General features: G+C 36.2%; 1 protein-coding gene across 5 annotated transcripts in view; it reads left to right on the forward strand.

The window, feature by feature from the left end:
- Positions 1-22,462, forward strand: part of PPFIA2 (PTPRF interacting protein alpha 2) — a 287,766-nt gene that overhangs the window by 6,112 nt on the left and 259,192 nt on the right. For all 5 annotated transcript variants that reach the window (XM_066549725.1, XM_066549727.1, XM_066549726.1 and 2 more), the window contains exon 2: positions 2,080-2,330. In XM_066549725.1, coding sequence (XP_066405822.1) covers positions 2,082-2,330 — 249 coding nt within the window. In that variant the 5' untranslated portion in view covers positions 2,080-2,081. The remainder of the gene's footprint in view (positions 1-2,079; positions 2,331-22,462) is intronic.

Here is a 22,462-nt window from a genome sequence, read left to right on the forward strand (position 1 = left end):
TACTTTTTTGTGTCTTGGTGACCCAGAGACACTTTGAGAAGCTAGGTTTCCTTCCAAGTTGTTTGGGGTCCTCATGGACCCCCACAAACAATCTGTGTGAGGTCATGATCCAGGATTCCCTCCCATATCTCCTGCTCCTTGCTCTTACAGGAGTCCAAATGTCCCTTTCTATCATAGTCTACCAGCCTTTCTATGTGGCTCAGGTTAACAGACTGCTGTGCTGTATTTCTCTTCACTCTCGGGGGAGGGAGAGGATGCAAGTGGTTCCAATGGAATAATGGCATTGATCTCCGAACTCCCAGAAAGCGATGTACATCACCAGGCTGACTGCAAGAACTGCTGTACTTTTAAAGATTCTCCTGGGGCTGTGAGCTGTGGGAGAAAACTTCCAAATAGCAACTGCCTACACCAGGAACTGCCCACCCATTCCCTGCCTTCTCTGCTGTCTTAGTCATAGCCCAAGTTTGTTACTTGTGCTGTCAGAACAATGCAGTCCAGGGATTCAAAATAAGAACAATGCATGGCCCCCTGCCTTCCCTGAATGCAACAGCTGAGAGGGACAAGATGTGATAATAGTGCCATGAGCATTCATGGATTCCCTTATAACCCCACAACCACTTACATATATGGCTTCCCACATCCACATAACGACTTTAAGAGATTTCCTATCTAGTGTGAATGCAAGGTGCTGAGGCAGCAACAGCTCTCCACACAGAGCTTTCCCTACCTGTTCTCACACACTCAGCAGCATTCCCGCAAAATTGTACCACTCTCACTCTGCCGCAGCCTGTGTGCAGGGGTAGCAAATGCTGTGCCCTTCACACCAGAAACCATGTGTAGCACATTGGAAGTAATTTCTTGAATGATGAAGCTTCACCGATGAGAATCCCCTGGGACAAGAAGTGTGACCCATGAGATGTTGATGATTGTGAGGCAGAAAGGATTCAGTGACAATCCATATTGTTAACTTTGATCTTGGAGAATGGGCATGCAGAGACCATGGTCTCTGGCCACCCTGGTGCATGCCGAAAAGTTATCATTGAACTGAGCAAGTGGCAGATGGCCTTGGAATTTTTTTACTTATCCCTTTGCTCACTGTGAACATGACCATCCCAAACTGATTAGCCACAGGTGGGAGCTGAGTGGAGACTGGTGATGGCCCCTTGCTGAGTGCACTGTACTTACACGATGTTGTCAGAGGTTCCTGGAGGCAAGACAGGCTCCCCTGGCTGGCATCCCACATCCCAAGGTCCCTGGGGACAGTGGACAAAGCAGTCAACATCAGCAAGCTCTCCTAAAGATTCCTAAAGCTTCTCACTGTACATGAAGGGGGGTTTGAGATTTACGTAAAAAGCTTTGGAGCTGAAGTATGGGACTAGGTGATGTTATTGCTCTGCTCAGGACAGATTTAAGAAACAAACAACAGTGATTCTGTTCCTGGTAATTCAATTTGCACAAGATATCATAGGGATGTAATTAGCAGAGTTTCTAGTTCTTGACCTCTTACTGAACAAGCTCACTGGAGAATAACTTCCCCTGAGGATGGGAATAACTAGATAGAAAAATAGATTAACCTGGCATTGTTAAGGCAGCATGATACTGGATCAATGGTTAGCCTGAGCTGTACTGTAGAATTGCCTAGAGGAAGACAAAATCTGGCAATTAGTGGCAGCTATTGACATCAATACCAACAATTCAACAATGAAATTAAGTAAGAGAAGGGAGAAAAGCAACAATAAGGGAGACTAAAATTGCAGAGGAAGTATTTTCTGTTATTTTAAGAGAGTGTTATTTCCAAAACTATTAATTTAAATATTCTGTAACCCTCCATCTCCTTCCAGTCAGTCTTCCTTAGTTTTGGGAAGCACATTCAAAGTCTTTGCTCTATGGAATTAGTCACTGTATTTAATCCCTCTCTATTGATCATCTGATTAACATTGCATGCAAGTTTAAAAGTGGGAACAATGCAATAATCTACTAACTGTGTCCATGTGACAGAGTTTATTATTCCTCTTATGAAACATCCTGAAATGTTTTCGCTACTGAAGAGCTGTTCCTTGATTTGTGTTTGTTTTAAAGAAATGATGTGTGAAGTGATGCCAACGATAAACGAGGACACCCCGATGAGTCAACGGGGGTCCCAAAGCAGTGGCTCGGACTCCGATTCTCATTTTGAGCAGCTGATGGTGAACATGCTGGATGAAAGGGACCGTCTCCTGGATACCCTTCGGGAGACACAGGAAAGCTTGTCACTTGCACAGCAACGCCTACAGGATGTCATCTACGACAGAGATTCCCTCCAGCGACAGCTGAACTCAGCACTGCCTCAGGTATGTTGTTAACAAAGATTCTTTCTTTTTTTTGCTTAGGTTCACTAATTTTTGAGTTAACACCAATTACTTTAATCATAATCAGTATGCATTACTTGAGGTCCAAATTTTGCTCCCATTGATGTCAGCTGCAGAACTCCTATTGAATTAATATAACCTGGTTTGACCTCTATGGGACCTTTTTTCATATTTAAGAGTAGGAGTAATGCTGTTGACTTGAAGGAGAGCAAGATGAAGGCCTGTAGCTACTGGTTCTTTTGGCTGTTGCTCTAGCATTTACAACAGGTGAGGGATCATTTAAATAAAAGATCTAGAGGTAGAAATAAAGAAAGAAGAATGAGAATGTTTTCTAGAGACTTCTAATAAACAATAAAACTAACTAATGTAGTTAAATAAGGTACGACACAACCCCAAAAAAATAACTGATACCTTAATATATTAATTCAATTAAGTTTAAATATTTATATAAATCTCATTATCTGAAGTTACCCTAGTCTTTTTTAGGAACTTCAAAACTGAATGTCTTCAGTTAAAATACTAGTGTGATATATGTCAATAATATGTGTCAATGTAATTGTTTTTAATATACTAGAATTAAAAGCAAAGAAAGATTTTACTTCAGTCTGCGTATGTGGCCAGAGGTTAGAAAGATACCATGATTCAATATTCAGATTTACTCCGTGTTGTTTTCTTTGTGTCTCTCAGCTGTCATGTATTAGAGAATGTGACCATGAGGGCCTAGGGAGGAATTAGGAAGTGTGTGGTTGGAATAAAGAGGCAATAAGGATGAATGAAATAAGTACAAAAATTTTTAAGGGTAGAAGAGGAGAGTGGCACCCTCTGGAATAGGGAAAAGAAGTTCCCTATTCAAGTGCTAACCTCAGTAGGTTTTTGAAATATCTTGGGATGGGACAAAATGAGAGAGAGAGAGAGAGACAGAGAGAGAAAAAGAAAGAGAAAGAGAGATAGAGTTCCAGACAATAAGAATGCCTGCAGCTGTTTTGGGACAAACAAAAAGTAGTAGCAATGATCTTGATAAACTGTAAAATCAACGTTGTTTTTTTTTTTCTTTTTTTTCTCTTTATTTGTGGGCAGTTGAGCTTCTTTTTACAGGTATCTCTACATAGAAGAGTAGAAAAGAGTAAGTGAAAGACAGTATAAATCCTTTATTCAAAGATTTACTGCTGGAAATCCAGAGAAGAGAGGACGCTCAGCATCTGTTAACACATCCCTTTCAGTGTGCTGAAGCACTCTCCACTGAGCCCATAGTGAGGTATTTTTGCTGGGCACTAGCAGGTGTCTAAGCCCTAATAAGTCTTGCATATGCAGAACTCCTGCTAAAATACTGGAGACTAGCTAAGTAAAATAATAGTCATTATAAATTCCATACAGAGCCAAAAAGAAATAAATTCTAAGGAAATGGATCACAATAGTATTTTATTCTTTATTTCTTCTAGTAAGAAATAAAGATTAAAATTATATTTTGTTACATAGTTTTGAATGATAGCTGTACACCTGCTAAAAGCAATAGATTTGTCAGGTGAATGCTTTGGTCTACCATGGACCATTAGGAATGTGTTTCAGGTAGCATTCATCCTTACATCTAAGAGAGATGTAGGTTTCCCATATGAGAAACTGTGTGACACACTGATTACACCTTAAAGCAGAATCAGGTTTTATGTCCATCAAATATGTTATCTAGATCTTCATGTAAGTGATTAAATTCTTAAAAGTACAGAACACTGGCTTAGTAATATAACATTTGAGTAATAGAGTCTTTCAAGGATGTAATTTTCATATCACTGCCATACTATTTAGTTTCAGTTCTGGACTTGAGATATTCTATATAGTACTTTCACAGTTTTTTGGTTTATTGTTTTATGAATGGCAAGCTTGCCTTGCTAACTGCCTGTTGCAGCCTTCTAACAAAGTATTACCTAGGACTTCTTACCTAGTGGAGGGGAAGAATTCTCTCTTTATTCAGTTTAGGAAGAGAATATATAAATATACAACATCTATGTGATAATTATCATGTAGTTGGGGCATCTAATGAGTCTTGCGTTATCAGAATTTATTCTTTTAGTTCTTGATCCTTCAAGTGGTTTTCAAAATTCAGTTATTTCTTAGTATTTACATAGTGCTTTATGAGTAGAAACTGTGTATTGACACCGTTGTATTCCAAAGCATTTTTGTTAGGACACTGTTTTTGCTTATTGTGAAAAATACATTCTGGAAAAATCATTACACTTGTAATAAATAGAACCAGCACAAAAAGAGCTTGCATGAAAACTCAGCCATTGAAAAATCTTGTCTGATGGGAATTAGGAAATCATAAATAACATTAAATAGGAAGCTTGTGTTATTAGTTAATGCTGTTATAGCTGTTAGGGCTGCAGCCAATGACTGTAAATGTCTTTAAGTTTTTATACTGGTCTGCACTGCAACAGAACAATGTACAATTAACCATGTCTTTCAAATCTGAGTTACAGAAATATAGTCATCATGCTAAGTTCTATCATTGAAATAAATTTTATTTTCATTAGATTGGCAGTTTTAACTTTATGAACATCTGTCTGTAACTGAACAGCTATGTTTGAGGAAGGAGGGGAAAAAGTGAGCAGGAAATTACAGATCAGCTAGTCTAAATAAAATAACAGGGAAGACTTTAATCTTGTTTTGGAGGAAAATCTAATGATATGTCAAAAAGCTAACTTAAAAATATTACAAGGGTTTATCAAAATTATCTTTATACAAAGTAACTCAACATGACTCTTTGGTACCAGACTTTTTAGATTGGGAACTACAGTATCCCTAAAATGATATCTTTTGAAGTCAAGTCATTTAAATTACTAATAATGGGAGGTGTGTAAGGAAAAGCAATATAATAATTAATAAGGTCAGTAATAAAGGAGAGAGAGGAAAAATTTTCACTTACAGTAGACTGACAGGATGGAAGGAGAGTAGTAGTAGTTAATGTATTTTGAAGCTTTTATTTATTTGAGCATAAGAAGAAGTATGCTAGTGGAAATTTAAGATGACACAAAATTGAGTTGAATTTTGAACTAAGGGAGTATTATAATACACAAGAACAAGAGTAACAGAGGTGGAATGGTAGTGCATGGTAAAAGGGTGAGTGCCTTATATCTAGCAGGTAATAAAATCATGACCTTTTAGGTAGCAGTAGTAAAGTGGGAGAATATATGGTTTACAATGGCGGTAGGCAGCCAGTGGGAGGTTAAAAATGGAAAGTATAATTTTGAAATGTGTTATGTAAGAGACTTCTGTTGGAAGTAGGTAAATATTAATGCAGTTAGACCAAGGGGTGGTTTGGCCCTTATTTATCTGAGTTTTGGCTCAGTAGTGATTGAGAGTTGACCTCAAATTGGAAGAGATTAAGAAAAGCATTGCTAGAGGAAAGAGTAAGTAACATTTTCTGTCTGAAAAGACTAATGACTCTTAAATCCAGAAAAAAAATTGCTAAATACAATGCAATACGCTGTAATGAGGAAGCATACAATCTAAATACTTAATATTGTGGGGTTTTTTTTTGGAGTAAAGTAAGGTCTTTTACTGCAGCATCAGAAAGTGTTCTACTAAAAAGGTTTGGAACTCTTAACTCCATTTTTGAGTGTTAAAAAGAGGAAAATATTTAGTGATTTACTTAGAAATTATTATTCACAGAATACTTGAGGTAGGGAAGGACCTCAGGAGGTCACCTTGTCTAGCTTTTCTGTTGCAGCAGGGTTACTAAGAACAGGCTGCCCAGGACTGTGTCCAGATGGCTTTTAAATATCTCTGAGGGTAGACTCCACAGTTTCTCTGGGCAACCTGTGCCAGTGCTCAGTCACCCTTACTGTAAAAAGTAAAAAATGTTTCCTGATGTTCAGGAGGAACCTTCTGTGTTTCCATTTGTGTTCATTTCTCTTCAATATTACATTACCAGAAAGTCCTGATTTTACTGATCATTTATGGTAGCAGATTTTATTTTTTAGTGGCTGTAAGTCTTTTCATGTATTGATTATCAGAATCTGCACCTATGATACATCTTTTTTAGTAGTATTGGCTGTCAACTCATTATTTTTTATATGCCTTAGCATAGTTGCCAGTAGGATCTGCTCCATGGTCTTACTGGTCACTGAGGTGAAACTGACTGGCTTTCAGTTGCCTACATCTTCCTTTTTACCCTTCTTAAAAATTAGGGTTACCTTTCTCCTTTTCCAGTCAGTGGAAACTTCACAGGGCTGAGACAACTTCTCAAATATGATGGATAATGGTTTAGACACTTCATCCATCAGTTCCCTCAGGACATGTGGATGCATCTCATCAGCTGCTATGCACTTGCACTCCTTGTACATAATCTCAAACCTGCTCTTCAGTGAATGGTTCTGCATTCTCCCAGTCCATGCCTTTGCCTTCTGCAAGTCAGCGTGCTGTGGCTGGAGCATAATGTGTAGTTTGCGTGGCTTTAAACAGCTTAACTTATATGAGTTGAATTCTTCTATGTATGGGTATAAACCCTCCTGTCTTTAAAACAGACCTTTTAAAACTAAAGCAGTCTAGATATGTTATTCTTTGGTAGAGATCATTGAATAATTTATACTGAAAGAGACCATTGGAAGTCAATTTTCTTTCTTTTTTTAAACTTATTTTGTTTATTTCCAGCAAGTTTGAGTATGTTGTGATTCGAGTGAATCTCTCTGGTGGAGATCTAAACACCTAGTTCTAGTTGAGTTTAAATTCTTTTGAATGCTGCAAAATTTTTTTTTTCTCTGCAATAGATATTATTGTCAGCACTGTTTGCAAATCTTTCTGGATATCGATGGTAGGATTGTTTGGAGTGTGGAACTGCAATACTAAAAGGAATCTTTTTATGTCCTCTGGTACCCCATAGATTTCAACTAAATTGTAATAGTTAGCTACAATAATTCAGTAATAAAATCAGTAATAGAAATATAGTAGTAATCATTAAGGTTTTATTTGATCTAATAACATACCACTCATTTAGAAATGCTTACTGGAGGCATGATAGAAGGGAAAATCCAAAGAGGGAAATGTAATGACCTTGTTTTATTGAACCAGTTTATGTAATTTGATCAATGTTAACCTTTAATAGAATTGTGATTAGAGAATTTTGTTGATAGACTTGCATTTTCTTCCTATACAGTGAGCAATGAATTTTTTACTGCCAGAGACAAGAAAGGTATAGGGAGACAACAGTAAATCAGTAGGGCCTTATTCTGAGGTTGTGTTTTCTGTTTTAGATGTGTGTGCGTATAGTACATGGATACAAAATACTGGCATTGCACAGATACATGTATAGATACAAAAATAAAATAGCCTGACAGAGATAAATACACAGATTTAAACAGCATTCATTAAAATAGACTTTGTTTATTTAGGATTGGGCATTTGCTGTTTGGGTGAAAATAATAGCTTGACCCACAGTATTGTTCTCAAAACAGTTCTTGTTCCTATGATGAAGATGGAATGTTGGCTTTTTTTCACTCTTTATTTCTTTCTGGCTGTGCTGAAGAACACAGAGTACCAATGGCATCCTGTATATTTGAATGAATAATCAGGACTTTTTCTGAGGTTCTAAAAACATCCTCTTGTGTGAAGGACTTCTGTAAATTCTCCATCTTTTTTTTTTTTTTAATCTTGCAAAAGTATGCATTTTTCTCAAATTTCCAGGGAATAACTTGAGAAAAATTCCAAGTCGTGAAATGGAGAACTGAGTGAAATGTGTCTGAGGGGAAAGTTCCAAGTTTTCTGTTTCAAAAATCCAGTGATATGCTCTGTATTCATGTGTAAAAACTAAAGCTTGAGCCAGTGTTTGTTTCTATCTCTGAATTTCCTGTGTTTTATAGTTTTGCTGGCTATTAAATATAAACATGTTAATTTTCAGGTGTTCTGAATCCATGCAGTTCCCACGAAAATCAATGCAAGTAGCAAGTGTTTGTGACTGCCAAAATTAGTTTAGATTCCTAAATAACAGAAATATTTTCTTAAACAAATTGGAATGATGCTTTTTTGCTAATTATTTTAGCGGTTTGTCCCAAGATGTTAACATTGGGGGAAGCATATTGAGATGTATGCAAAAAATCAGATACTAACCATAACTATTAGTTCTAATAGAGTAAATACGGAAATACATGTTTTTACAGGATTTAAATGTAGAGGGGAGACAGAGCATCTGGAAATCAAAGAAAACTTGGCATTATAAAGTTGCAATAGTTTAAGTGCAACACAATGCTGAAGTATTAGTTGTGTCCAACCTTACAAATGTTTAGGAAAAATTTAAGGTTTTTCTTCCTTGGTAACAGAACACGTAAGGTAACAGCACATGGCAGTTGTTTTTTTTTTCCACATAAAATTGAATGAAAGTTGCTTTCATAGTGTTAAATACCAATTTTATTCTATTGGATAACTCCTAACTAATATTATCTGATAAAAGACAGATTGAGGTATCTGTGATGTAAGTAAGTAAGTAAGACACTGCTTGAGCTGGGTTCTCTCTGGACTATCTTTTTTTTTTTTTTTTTTTTTTTTAACCACCATCATATTCCAAACAGAGCTGTAGGGGGATATAAGGGAATATAAGAAAATAAAGATAGTGTAGAAAGTAATCTTACCCTGAAGGACTTGCAGCTGGGCCAATTATCAAGGATAAGGAGCAGGCCTTACTTTTAACAGGCCACAGATGTGACCAATGAGAAGAAGAGTGCTATAGAAGAGTGGGGTGGCTGGTTGAGAAGGGATGTGGATTTAGTTGGCTGCTTTTTGAAGAAGAAAGAGTCAGTGCTCTGAGGAGTTGCCCATGAGAAACACCAAGAAGGTAGGAAACTTTTGTGCTAAGGAGGCAACAGTATGGAACCCATGCAATAAGATGACAACACAGAGCACAGTTAAAAGTATAATTATACTTACAAGTAACAACTTGAATTCTTTTCAAGTGTATTTCCTCGCTGTTGTGAAGTTCCGTGTATACAGTAGCATATCACAAATAATTATAAGTGGAGATTTTATCTTAAAAGCTTTGGGCTTCTTAATAAATACTTGATGACTGAAGAAGGCTGATGTGGCAATCCAGCAGAGGAATAAAATGGGATATGTGGAAAAAAGACAGAAACTTAAATATTTAGAGGACAAAGAACATGTGGTGAATGCCTGAAGCAATCAGCAAGACTATGTACTCCCATTTCACTCTATATCTGCTTCATAAGCATTGATATCAATTTTTTTAGCTTGAACCAGGTACATCAACTGCTACATTAACTATTGATGGCTCATTATCTGAAGGTTTAGAAAGACACACAAATGAATATGAGGAAAAAATATAATGGTGCTGGTCAACAGAATAGAGCACAGATGGTTATCCAAGTCTCTATATATTAAAAAGTTGCCATTAAAATTATAGACACTGTAGTTTTAATAACAGCCATAGTCATGGGTTTTTCCCCCTAGTTTTCATAACACCTGAAGTCATGCCTCTCAGTGTTTAAGAAGCATTTGGACAATGGTTTCAACAATGTGATTTAACTTTCGCAGCCCCGAAGTGGTCAGGCATTAGAACTAGATGATTATTGTAGGTCCCTTCTAACTGAACTATTCTATGCTGTTACACAGTGAGGAAAAGCTGAAAAAATTAGTGCAATTTTATAAAGCTTAAATGTGATAGTTTACTTTTTGCTCATGTCCTTCAAAGTGGATGGTAGAGGCTGACACATCAACCAAGAACATTGTGAAAACATACTCCCTTCTTTTTAAGTTCTCTATTAAAAGCAAAGGAAATGCATAATATTTAAGAATCAGCTTTTAGAAGTGCCTTATTTAGGCTATCTTCTATCTTAATGAATAATTTCCCATAATGTGTATTCACTCAAAACCACAAAATTATCTTAGGGGCATGTTTTTTATTTTAAAAGTAGGGATAATTTATTTCTTATTGAAGTGTGTAGAGTTTTCCTGTTGACTCTGAAGAAATAGGTTTATTTTTATTGATAAATATGTATCTTTCATATGATCCCCAGGAATCTGAACTTCTACATATAGAAGTTAAGGGCCAGTAACTTTATTTAGTGTAATGTAATATTTCTGTATTCTACTTAAGAATCTGTTCCAAATAATCATTTGCTGAGTATATCTTCTTATCCTTTAAGTTTTTTTCCTATTTAGGATCAGATTATAGGCTTTTTTCTTTTAATTATTATTGGTGAACTGCATTCTTTATCATGTATGAGTTCTTAAAAATCCCAATTATACTGTGACAATTGATTTGTTATGACAGGCAGTGATCTGTCAAAAGAGAAAATATTAAATAAATCTTGGAGACTTACAGTAAGGTTTTTTTGTTGTAGGTTGGTTTATTTGAAATTATGAAGTGACCAAAATTACAGATTTGGTTTTTTCCTGCATTGGATTTTTTTTTTGATACTCTAAGCGGAAGGGAGCATAGAGATAAGGGAAGGAGCAATAAGGAAATGGTAATGCACAAGTGGATAAACCATACTTCTGTATCAAAGGGATAGAATTCTCTAAGCAGAGGTGGAGTCAAAGTCAGTAAAAGCACAGGAAGTAAAGCCCTCGGCCAGAGGGCTAGGACAATCAGTGTGGAGGGTTTTCCACTTATTTCAATCAATGGTAGAACTAGTCTTCAAAGAGCAAGTTGAGCAAGGGGACAGAAGGAGATCTGGGAATGCTGGTGACAGTGGCTGAACATGAGCCAGCTGTGCCCAGGTGGCCGAGAAGGCCAATGGCATCCTGACCTGGATCAGCAATAGTGTGGCCAGCAGGAGCAGGGCAGGGATTGTCCCTGTACTTGGCACTGGTGAGGCCACACCTTGAGTCCTGTGTCTGGTTCTGGGCCCTTCACTGCAAGAAGGACATTGAGGTGCTGGAGAATGCCCAGAGAAGGGCAACAAGGCTGGGGAAGGGTCTGGAGCACAAGTCCTGTGAGGAGTGGCTGAGGGAGCTGGGGTTGTTTAGCCTGGAGGAGAAGAACCTTAGGGGAGACCTTACTGCTCTGCACAACTGCCTGAAAGGAGATGTAGCCAGGTGGGCATTGGTCTCTTCTCCCAGGCAACGGGGACATGACAAAAGGAAATGGCCTTAAGCTGTGATGGGGGAGGTGCAGGTCGGACATCAGGAGGAATTTCCTCACTGAAAGGGTGATTAGACATTGGGATGGTGTGCCCAGAAGGGTTGTGGAGTCACTGTCCCTGAAGATGTTTAAGAGACTGGACCTGACACTGTGCCACGGTCTAGTTGACAAGGTGATGTTTGGTCATAAGTTGGATTTGATGATCTCAGCGGTCTTTTCCAGCCTAATTGATTCTTTGATCAAAAGTGCTCCTGGACATTCGCATTAGCAAAATAAGACTCATGAGAGTATCTGAAGTACAAAATTCTGATTTTTGTATTTTTTTCTGTCATAATGACAAATACATTGTAGGTATTGAACACTGAGTCAATTACTAAATTTAAAAAAAAAACCAAAAAAACAAAACCACATTTTTCATCTCCTGGAGTAAAACCAAAACCACTTTCTTTAGCACTATGAGTACAAGTGCTGTTTGGGACAATGTATTTTGGAGATAGAACTTGGGGATTATACTAAGTTTGTATTTTTCTACTTCCTCTGCTTAATAACATCAGGCTGACATTGGAAATAATGAATATCCAAAACATTAAGATATGTTGAATGCATTTGCAATGTTTTCTTTTCTCAAAGGTGAAGGGTTAATATTATCTCATATACAACAAGGGGCTTGTTCACCAATTATATCTTTGGTCAAAGCACGTAAAGACAATACCTCTGAATTTGTGAAGACTAAGTTCATGAATAATTGCCCCCATTAAATTAATTCTTCATTAGCAGTAAAAGCTTGATATTATAAGTATTCCAAAAAAGACTAGGGCATTTTAAGATGGAGAATTTCTTCTTCAGTAACTGATACACATTCATATCAGATTCAGATGCTCTGCTGTAATTTGGTTTCCTCTTTGTATCTGCTGTAAACTAGCATAAACTTTGTCAGCCAAAACACATTTAAAATTCTAACCCTGTATATGTGAAGAGTAAATCAACTGACTGTTCCCAATTTTTTATTCTGTTTATTGAATGTTCAACTACCTTCAGTAGCTCATTTTCCTTTCCATGTAACTCTACTTAGGCTCTTAAGCTGTAATACAAATTTAAAAGTCTACTGTATTAAGAAAGAAATCTGTATTTATTGTTCTGTAGTTCTAATGGTTGTCAGGGTGATCTACTACTACTTCTTGCCACAACTGTGGCATGCTGTTATGAGCATACAGTCAACAATCTAATAGTAATTCACATATATTGTATATATTCCCTACAGAAGCTTAATATTTGGATTGTATGGACAGATCTGAGGAGGTATTGTTTAGAGAAAACTGTAACTTCAAAAAATGCTTTCAAGAGGCAGCACAGTTTTTCACAAATTGAATGACTGTGCCTTTATAAATTCTTAGGTTAAGTCTTCAGAAATAGTACTTTACATGGGCAGTATTTTCGTGCAAAACAGAAACCTCTGCTTACTTTCTAAGTATCAGTGAAGATTACATGGGAGCCTGCATTTAAGTATGGGAATTGATAACTGGACTTCCAAACCAAATGGTCACACAAGAGCTCAACCTAAAGCAGACTTGGAAAAATGTGTACGTTTGTCAGAAAATTTCTGATTATACTATTTCAGCTGTGTGCAATTCTTCTTAATATATTCATGCTTGAATCTGAACCATACACTGAGAGTTATTTTCTGGTTTTATGTATCCATAATAATTTGGTTTCTTACTTCCATATTACAATGCTATGACAGCAAGCATTACAAGAAGATCAGTTGCAATTTAAGGTAATAAAAAAATCAGTGTTCTGATTTATGTTCGGAGATACAGAAAAAAGGAATTCTTTATTGCTGGTCATTATTTGTATTCTCAAACATTATAGAGGTAAATACTTTCTGGTTTATTCTGTCCAGGGCAAAAGTGATTCTATCTCCTAGAATACTAGCAGATGGATATAAAATGTTTGAAATGCTGCTTGTCCTAATCCAGTACTGCATTTTTGAGTCCTACACCATGACATCTCTTTGCTCTTCAAAGTAACCTTGCTACCTAATTGGCATGGTGTTAATGATGGGCTAGGACTCCCTTTAAAGTAGTCACAAAAGTGTTTCTTCTACTCATAGTTTAGAAAAAAAGAGAACTAAAACCATCTGTAAGTGTAAAATCTATTTTAAAGATGACATCCAGATGAGAATAAAATCTTTCTTTCTCACTGGTTGTTTAAATAAACAAAAAGTATTCGTATGGCACTGAACTGAATGTAAAGCAGAAATTTTCTAGGCCTATACATTATGAACTGGTACATCTTTGCAATTCCTCATTTGAATTTCTAGAGATGGGAGAATGGCCTCAGGCATAACATATAGGCAAGTGTTTCCAAGTTCATAACCCCATAAATTGGTTTCCAGAGTGTACACATACCAGCTGCTCACAAAGAACTATTAAAGCAAGGGCTTAATAAAAGGAGGTAGAAAAGGACAAGGCCTATACTGATATCCAGAATGCTTTCTCAGATTTCTGTCATTTGCAGCTGAGGGCAGGTTTTAAACTTCAGTTTATATGCTAATCCTAAAATAGAAGTGTTTGTATTCCAAAACTGATTTAGTCACTTTTGAGCCTCTTCCACATACTTTGGTTTTTTTTTTGTTTTGTTTTTTTAAAAATTTACCACTTAGTACATCACCAGCTGACATCCTTACCTCCATGAAGGCATAACACATGAAAAATCAGCCACAAGAAAAAAAGGATTTAGATATTTGTATGCCAGTCTTGTATGTGAATGACTTTTTTGAATGCAAGAAATGAAATAAATGTAAGAAAACATACATTATATTTGTTAATTACAAGCTACTGATACAGATGCACTTAAAAATCTGAAAACAGATGTGGCAACATTGAGTATTAAGTTACATTTAGTGGACTTAAAAATGTAAGCAAGAGGAAGAATTAAAAGATGATGATACTAATGAATGAAAAATGCTTTTGGGGTTCACTTAACAGCCCTGCTTCTGAGAGGAGTAAGAGCCCATTGTAGATTGTCCTTGCAAAATTCTTCTGTTGTCACTTTTGCACAGAACATATCCTTGAGTAAGAAAGTAACCTGCCTACCTTGTCTTTTTCCATGAGTCACTTGTGACTCATGATTGTTGTACATTGTCCTCCAGAAGTGAGTTGTTTTGTGAGTATAAAGTGCACTGTGTATGAAGAACTGTGATATAAGTCAAAGACACAGTAGATGTTATTAGAACATTCCCACAGAAGGTTATACATTAGGAGAATTTTAAATAGTTTGTGACATCATCTGTTTTGAAAAGGATAATGCTCTACATGCTGAAGTAATAAATTGTGTTTTCTGACAGGGTGGTGGTAACTTTGTACAAGCTATATAATTTGTTTTTGCCATAGTGTCCCTCAGGATCCTTCTAGTTTTTATTACTAAAATCCATATTTGTCTCTATTGGAGACTTGAGGTTCTTTTCCCATGTCAGGCCTTTTTCCCAAAACTTCTGCGGCTTGTGCCTTCTGAAAGGAATTTATTTTTCATAACATACACACTTGTTGGGAAGAGTTTTAATCACTTTTAAGAATGAGTTTACAAGGAATATAGATAAAGTGCTAATGGCTGAGCATGCCCAGTCTTGGATGAACTGCCAATACTGGAGGAGTTCTTGTGGTAATAACAAATCTTCTGATAACCAAGAATGTCTATTAAAATTCAAGTGCTTCTGCAGAAAATATTTTATTGATTTTTATTTAAAAAAAATACAGAATTAATGTCATTGCATAATCAAACTGTAAAATGTTCATAGTTATCTAAAACATTTTTTAAATCATACATTGCATTTTCCATGAAAGAGAAACTCTTTAAAATATTTTCAGTCTTTCATGCCACAGTTTTAGAGGAATACTTTGGAAACATTCCATACAAATGCACCTTTGAAAAAGAATTTTTAAAAAAAACATAGAATTCAGTATCAGCCTCATCAGAGGCTTCATTTTGTTAAGAAATAAATTATTATCTAAAATTTACTCTTTTGACAGCCAGACCTATTTTTCAGAGCGTGTCATGACTAGGTTATTGTTTTTGTGAAGGAAAAAAAAAATAGAAAAATTAAAGACATTTCTTTACGCACTGAAATATTTTTTAACATCTTAATGAAATGCTTATAGTTTTCATCTATAAATAGTCTTCTGTCTTGATTCTACCTATTTAAAAAGAAAAAAAATCACCTTCAGGTAGAATAAAACATTACAGCTGAAATAAAAAGAATGTTTGGGGATTTTTTCTGTTTTTTGTTGTCAAAGGAATGAGAAAAAAATTGCTCTGTAGTGTAGAAGGTAAAAACAATCTATTAAAAATTAAAACAGTTAATTGTTAAACACTCAGAACAGCAAAATTGGTGTGACTATGGTTTGTTACTTACCCTTGTCTATCTCCCTGACTTCTTCCGTATGTAAATATGATGATTTAGAAAGAGGAGCAGCTAGGACTCTGGCTAGCCATTCATACTCCACTTTTGATAATGATTACTTTAGGACAATGTCCACATCACATATGTGGGTTTTTTGTCTTTTTTTATGAGATATAAAATTCATCAGTATTTCATGTAGGGGTAAAATTTTATATGTGCCCATTTCTCTTCTGTTTTACTAAAAGGACACATGGCAATTATTCTGCCTTCCAAAGCTGGAAATTCTAGTTCCAGCTTTCTGTTTCTCTCTGTTCATAGCTTGCGAGAAAAAAAGATGAGAAAATACTGTGGTGTGGCTTGATCTCATTAATTACTTTTTTGAAGGCAAAGTATTTAGAAAAAATGAGCCCATGCTTCTATTTAAATAGTTCTTGTTCTGTAGTTTAAAATCATGTTTCCTCTTTTTAAAACTAAAAAGTTAGCTCAGCCTATATGCCCATATAAATTGCCAATATTTAGATACTTTGCACCTGATTTATGTAGGAAACTTCCAGTGAATTATTTAGGGAGCTTTCTGTGCTCACTCTCATCTAAGCAGCTTGGTCTCCTAACCCCTTGTCTCCAAAAGTAATTAATACACTGCATTTGACATTAGTGGCTTTATTTTTGATCCAAAGTCCAATGTCTTTTCTACTACTGCCATGGCACATACAAACTTTTTGGCTGGGAAATCTAATTAATGTTCTGGTTGGTATTTCAGACATAATTGGTCTTTAGGACCTCCAGGAGCTGCATGAGGCCATTTCTTACTAAGCTTTGTATAGAGATCTTTCAACGCTTACTCTATCACATTTGGTTAATCTGGAGTTCAGTGAACTACAGCAGTACCTTACAGTTCCTTCCACATTTTGGGCATAGTAGGAACTGACAACCTTATTTGTGCTTTAGTAGCTATGAGGTGTTCAGTATTACTGAGCACACAGAGGAAAAAGAAAGTGAACAGAAACATCCATTGCAGTTGAAAGGTTTGCAGCTTCAGCAAAGTGGTTGGAGTACCTTGAGAATAACACACAGGATGGTCTCTATATTTGTGCCTTATGGCATTTGGGTGGAGTTTAGTTTCAACTGATTGAAGCAAGCTGTCATTTTACATCTCAAAATATAACATGGAGTTTAATTTAACAAAGTTTCATAGTTCTGCAGTGTTATTCAGCATGTTAAAAAGTGATGGAAATTTGTACATGGCAATTTAGACTTTTTTCTTTAAACAGTTTAAAAAACTGTGAGTAAACAGAGCAGTTCACTCTTTTTTTTTTTTTTAAACACAGTTTTGTTGGTAGGAATGCTCCTGAATGATGAAGTTCTTCATTTGTCTATCTGTCCCCTATAGAAGACGTCTCCTTTTGTTCATTATTTACTGTCTCCTCTGAAAAGCTGAGAAACATCTATTTTTTCCTATCTTGAACAGATAGGGGTTGGTTCCATGCTTATTTTCAATAAAAAACTTGAAAATTATTTGCAGAAGTTAAGCTTCATTTCTTAGGACTAAGGAGCAATTGCATCAAGGAGTAAGGAGATAGCCTGCTGTAGATAATTTTTTTTACTTTCTTTGTTCAGGGTCACTCATCTGATGGAAACATTGCAGGAAAACTGAGAGTAATCTTACAACTGCATTCAGTCAATGATGAACAAATTGCCTTTGTTCATTGCACATATGCTGTTCTTGTTCTAAGCTCTCTCCTGTCTCCCTCAAATTGAAGCTGAAGAGAGTGAGGCAGTTCATTTTTTTTGATGGAGAAAGGTCTTAGCCTGAAGCCTACATCTCACATGTATTATATGTGTAAATCCCCCCCTCTCCCAATGTCAACAGTTGTTGTATCATTTTTATTTAGTTTTTAAATTATATTAATTTTTAAAGTGATTGTAACAAGATAGGAACCTAATTAAAATTTTTTAAAAACATTAGAAATACGAGCCATGTTTTGAAAGAACAGCCTTCTTTCAGAGGTAAACTTGTGCTTGTAGGATAATAGTGCATGCAGAATTTTAGTAAATTACAGATAATGTAATGTTGTGCTTCAAACTACCTACTTAGGAATTTGAATAGAGCAGTGAGGAATAATATTCACATTTGTTTCTAGTAATTCAGTCTGCAGAAGTCATTTGAATAAAAAATGAAAAATTTGAGATTGTATGCTTGGAAATCTGTAAATGGGATGTAAGTGTGCAGGGAGGAAATGAGTCTTGTAAAAAAATACACTTGTCTGTGATTAGGAAAAGCTCAGGAGTACTTAGGTTTGCCTCTGATGCCCTATGAAGGCATAGATCAGTCACTTAAATTTGCTGTTTATCAAATTATTTCCTTTCAGTTTCTTTACATTTTAAAGTTTCTCAGATGTAGCCCATACTTTAATCTATCTGGTCATTCATTCATTTCCACTGTCACTATAAAGAAAACACAAACTGTCCAGACACAATGGTGCACATTATTCTAATTTCTTGATCTTGAACTCTGTTCAGGAATATGTTAGTCTTTGAAAAAGAACAGCAGAGTTTTTTGATAGTAGGCTGAAAAAGTATTTCAATTAATACTTTGGGATGGCTTTTGCAGTAGATTATGTAGACATTCTCATACGAGATTTCAGTATCTTTTCTTGTTCAAACGTAGGAACACAGATTCATCAAGAAACTTGTTTTGACAAAGCTTTTCAGCAACTTTGGAAATGGGAGATGGGAGCAAATTAATGTTAACAAATAAGAGAAGGATAACTTGTGCACCAGTCAGGCAGGTTTAATGCCAATCTGTGTGACATTAAGTGAAGCTGAAACTTCTGATTTATGCTACAGGCAAATAAGCACTGTAAGTTTTACAGTGTGGAAACTATTCATGAGCTAGCTAGGGAAGCAGCATACTTTAAAAGTTTTCCTCTTTTCACCAAGCTTTCTTGGAAAAAAAAAATTTGTATTGTAGTCTTTTTGCAAAACTATTTTCTTGTTGCATCTTCTATCTGTTCCATTTAGGTGTTTTAAAATGTTATGCTTAATATTGCACTAGAGTGTCAAAAAAAGGGAGATACTTGCTGTGTTTTTTGAACATCACTTAGTTTAGATGTGCAAAACTTCTAGCTGCCTTAAAGCAATAAAAAGAATCATATAAATGGTATACTGAAACAGCTGAATAACTATAGTGCTTTAGCAGCATTGGTTAATACCAGTCTGCATGGGAGAGTGATTTGCATTGCTGTTAAATGGGTGTATTTAATATAGAAATTAATTTCACTTATGCACAATTCTGCAGATTTTTTGGCTGTTTCACTTAATGTGCAAGAATAATGCAAAAAAAAGTGAGCTTTCAGTTATATACTTGTGGCATTTATACCACATATTTCATATTTTAAATATTAGCAGTCAATATTTAGTGTGACTGTGTACTGTAGATATTTGCTACCTTGTGGTTTTTTTAAAAATTATATATAAAAAGAGATAAAAATAGTAGATGCTTTTTTATCATATGGGTATATAGTGCCAAGGTGCAACAAGAGCTCTGGGCTCCTGGGGATTCAGGGCTCTGTTGACGCAGGACGGGGCACCAGAGCCCATCCCACCTCCAGCCAGTGGGACGGGCAGCAGGGCAGCCCCGGGGGCTGCTCTCCATGGGGTCCCACAGTGACCCCAGGGCTGGGCTGGGACAGGAGCCCACAGCTCATGGGGCAGCTCTGTGGGGTCTGGGGCTGGGCTGTGGGAGCTGGAGGTCACCGGTGCTGTGACAGCACTGGGGACAAGTCCTGGCTGCAGGTGGGAGGGTCAGCCAGGGCTGGGCATGATTTACTGAGTTCCCTCCCGAGGGAAAGGGAAAACTCTACATATGCTGCCATTTTAACCTGTAACAAAAATTGTATTTAACAGATACTGTCATTCATAGAAATAAAGCTTAACTGCATTTTTCCAGGGTGGAATCTGGTGGGTTTATGAAATAGGATTCCACTGCTTGCATGGGGCTGTGAAAGATTACGAATATACTGTGAACTGTGAAAAGGTTTTTCTTGCATATGTTACTTGCTCACACTTTTTTTTCTGGTGCATTTATTATTTGAAATAGGTAATTGAGAAGGAATTTCCCAATCCAGTTTTTACACTGAGAGTTACATTCAAAAGCTATGATCTTTGAGGTTGTAGAAAGTGGTGTTCAGCCCATTTGATTTCAGCAGGTTCAAATACCTGCAGAGTTCTTTTGAGGAAGCAGGGGACCTTGAAGATCTCAGTCAAGTAACATTCATTGAAGTTTATGGAAACTTGAGTTCTGTCCCACTGAGATTTAAGAGTCATTTAGCTGTCTTTTTAAACTCTGCTAGCACCAATGTCATGAGCCTGATTGTATATGTCAGAATGACAAAACAGTATGAATTAGTGGATTTTGTTATCAATACCTAATTAGGTTTACAACTGAGGTTTGTTAGGGATGACAGTTGTTATTGAGATTTTACAACAAAATCCCTTCTCAAGTAAAATTTCTTGAGGTTCCCTCACATAGGAAATAAATTAGTCATTAATATACTATTAAACTTTATCACAGATGGTCTTACCTAGTGGTTTAGGGCTTAATGATCTGGACATGTTTGTTCATTATAGCAGAGATACTTCATGTAGTTGACTGAAGAGGTACAGTCAATTATAAACCATCTATGATTTTTACAGTTGTTACATCAGGGTTTTAGTGATTGTCCAATGTGCAGAAAAAAAGGGCACTTCATTTCATAACAAAAAACCAAAATCCTCATGAGGCAAAACAGTCTCATCCCTACAAATGATGTTTGATGTGCACTTCCTTCTTTTAGAATGACTGCCCTTCCTTTTAAAGGACTTCAGACTGGTGGGATACTCTCCTAATGTGACAGCCATAATTAGAAAAGCGTCCCTTTTGGAAAGGAATAGAAAATTCTATTTTGAATTCAGTGATTATATTTGTGAAGACTTGTCTAGATAATTTAAATTGCAAAGGTACAGGGTGCTATGAAGTAGCAGTCTCATGAATTTTGATAGTTGTGTAATTCTGAATAATTTCTAGAAGGTTGTTAAAACTGATTCTGTGATACTGTTAAAGATGCTTTTAATACAGTGGATTGTTGATAGTCCATTCATTGTCAGCTTCCAAGTATAAATGGGAAAACAGGTATGGTTAAATCACTTGAGAGACAGGTGATTAACCTAGTTAGCAGGCTCACACAGTCACTGCTGCTCCACCTCACAGAGTCAGATGGGCATACATCAGTAGGGCAACTCTGTGTCCTAGTGGGACAGATTGCCTTTTTTCTTTGGGGCATCTGGAGCATTCCTGTTACTTTTCCTGACTTAAGGAAAAATGGCTCAGATCCTTAAGTATATTTTGCCTAAATTCTTATGATTCCTCAAACACATTAAGGTTCATAGTTACTGGTAAGCATAACCCAAATTGTTATCCAAACCTCCAGTCTTCCTCTGTGAGCCCTCTGCCTCAAATTTCCTCTCACTGGCTTTAGGTAAATACTTCTCTGTGGACCAGTAATTAGCTCAGAATGTCCAGCAGCTGCAATCTCTGCAGCCAACAGCCTGTGCTGCTCCAAGTTCTTGGTAAAGGAACCTTGATTTTTATCTAATCATCATCTGTTTTGTGAGAAATTAAAAAAAATATAATTTTCTTCCTTGCTTTATTGCTGAAAAATAAAAACCTGGTATAAAATATAGGTTTCTAGAGTACCAGATGTTGTTTTTTTATTGCCTACAGGCTGGCCAACCAAGTATAATTGGCTGTGAATGTATTTATTTTTTGGCTTCTTAGGCTGCTCAAAACTGAACACTGAATTGTGTATGAGGGGTCATAGAAAGAGCACAGTATATTATGCTGTTCATCTCCTCTAGGCAGAGCTATGCAAATATATGTAACTTTGCACTCTGTAATCTTTCTTCTGAGTGGATTTATTTCAAAAGAAAGTTGGTCTTTTCTGTTCTCTAATAACTGCTTGTAGTTTAGGTCACTTATCCTATGACTGCTCTCACTAAAGGAATGCAGTTTCCTGTAATGTAAATCTAATTATGGAGATTGGTTTCAGCTGAATTTGTTATCCTGAGTTTTTTTGTCTTGTAATAAGTCACATGATACAGAACCAACAAAAAAAGAATAAACAAAAAACTTAATATACCTCAGCACTGATGAAAAAGTCTTCAGAAAGTCTTCCTTCTTCCTAGAGAAAGAAGTCTGTATCAGGAATATGTAAGTAAATCTATCCTATATATGTGCAGAGCTGTCACAGAAACACTCTGACTGAACTGTTACCATTGTAGAACTCTGGTGAAGGAATATGTTTCTCTAAAAAGCTCTTGAAGTATAGACTTAGGATTACAGTAGCTGTGAGTTGTGTTGTAGTACAGGACAGATAATATAATTTATGAAACCCATGACCAGCTTCTTAAAGGCTCCATATGACCAGAGTCAACCAGAGAACAGGACAACAAAATCTTAAAATTTCATCTCTATTAAAACTCTTTTTTCTAGGCTAGGATGAAGAACTGAAGTCAGATGTAGAACCATGCTGATGCAGAATGTGCCAAAAATATTCTGAGATTTTTTTGGAATTCTTTAATTTCAAAATTGCTAGT

This window comes from Molothrus aeneus, chromosome 5, assembly GCF_037042795.1.
Source record: "Molothrus aeneus isolate 106 chromosome 5, BPBGC_Maene_1.0, whole genome shotgun sequence".
Lineage (NCBI taxonomy): Eukaryota > Metazoa > Chordata > Aves > Passeriformes > Icteridae > Molothrus > Molothrus aeneus.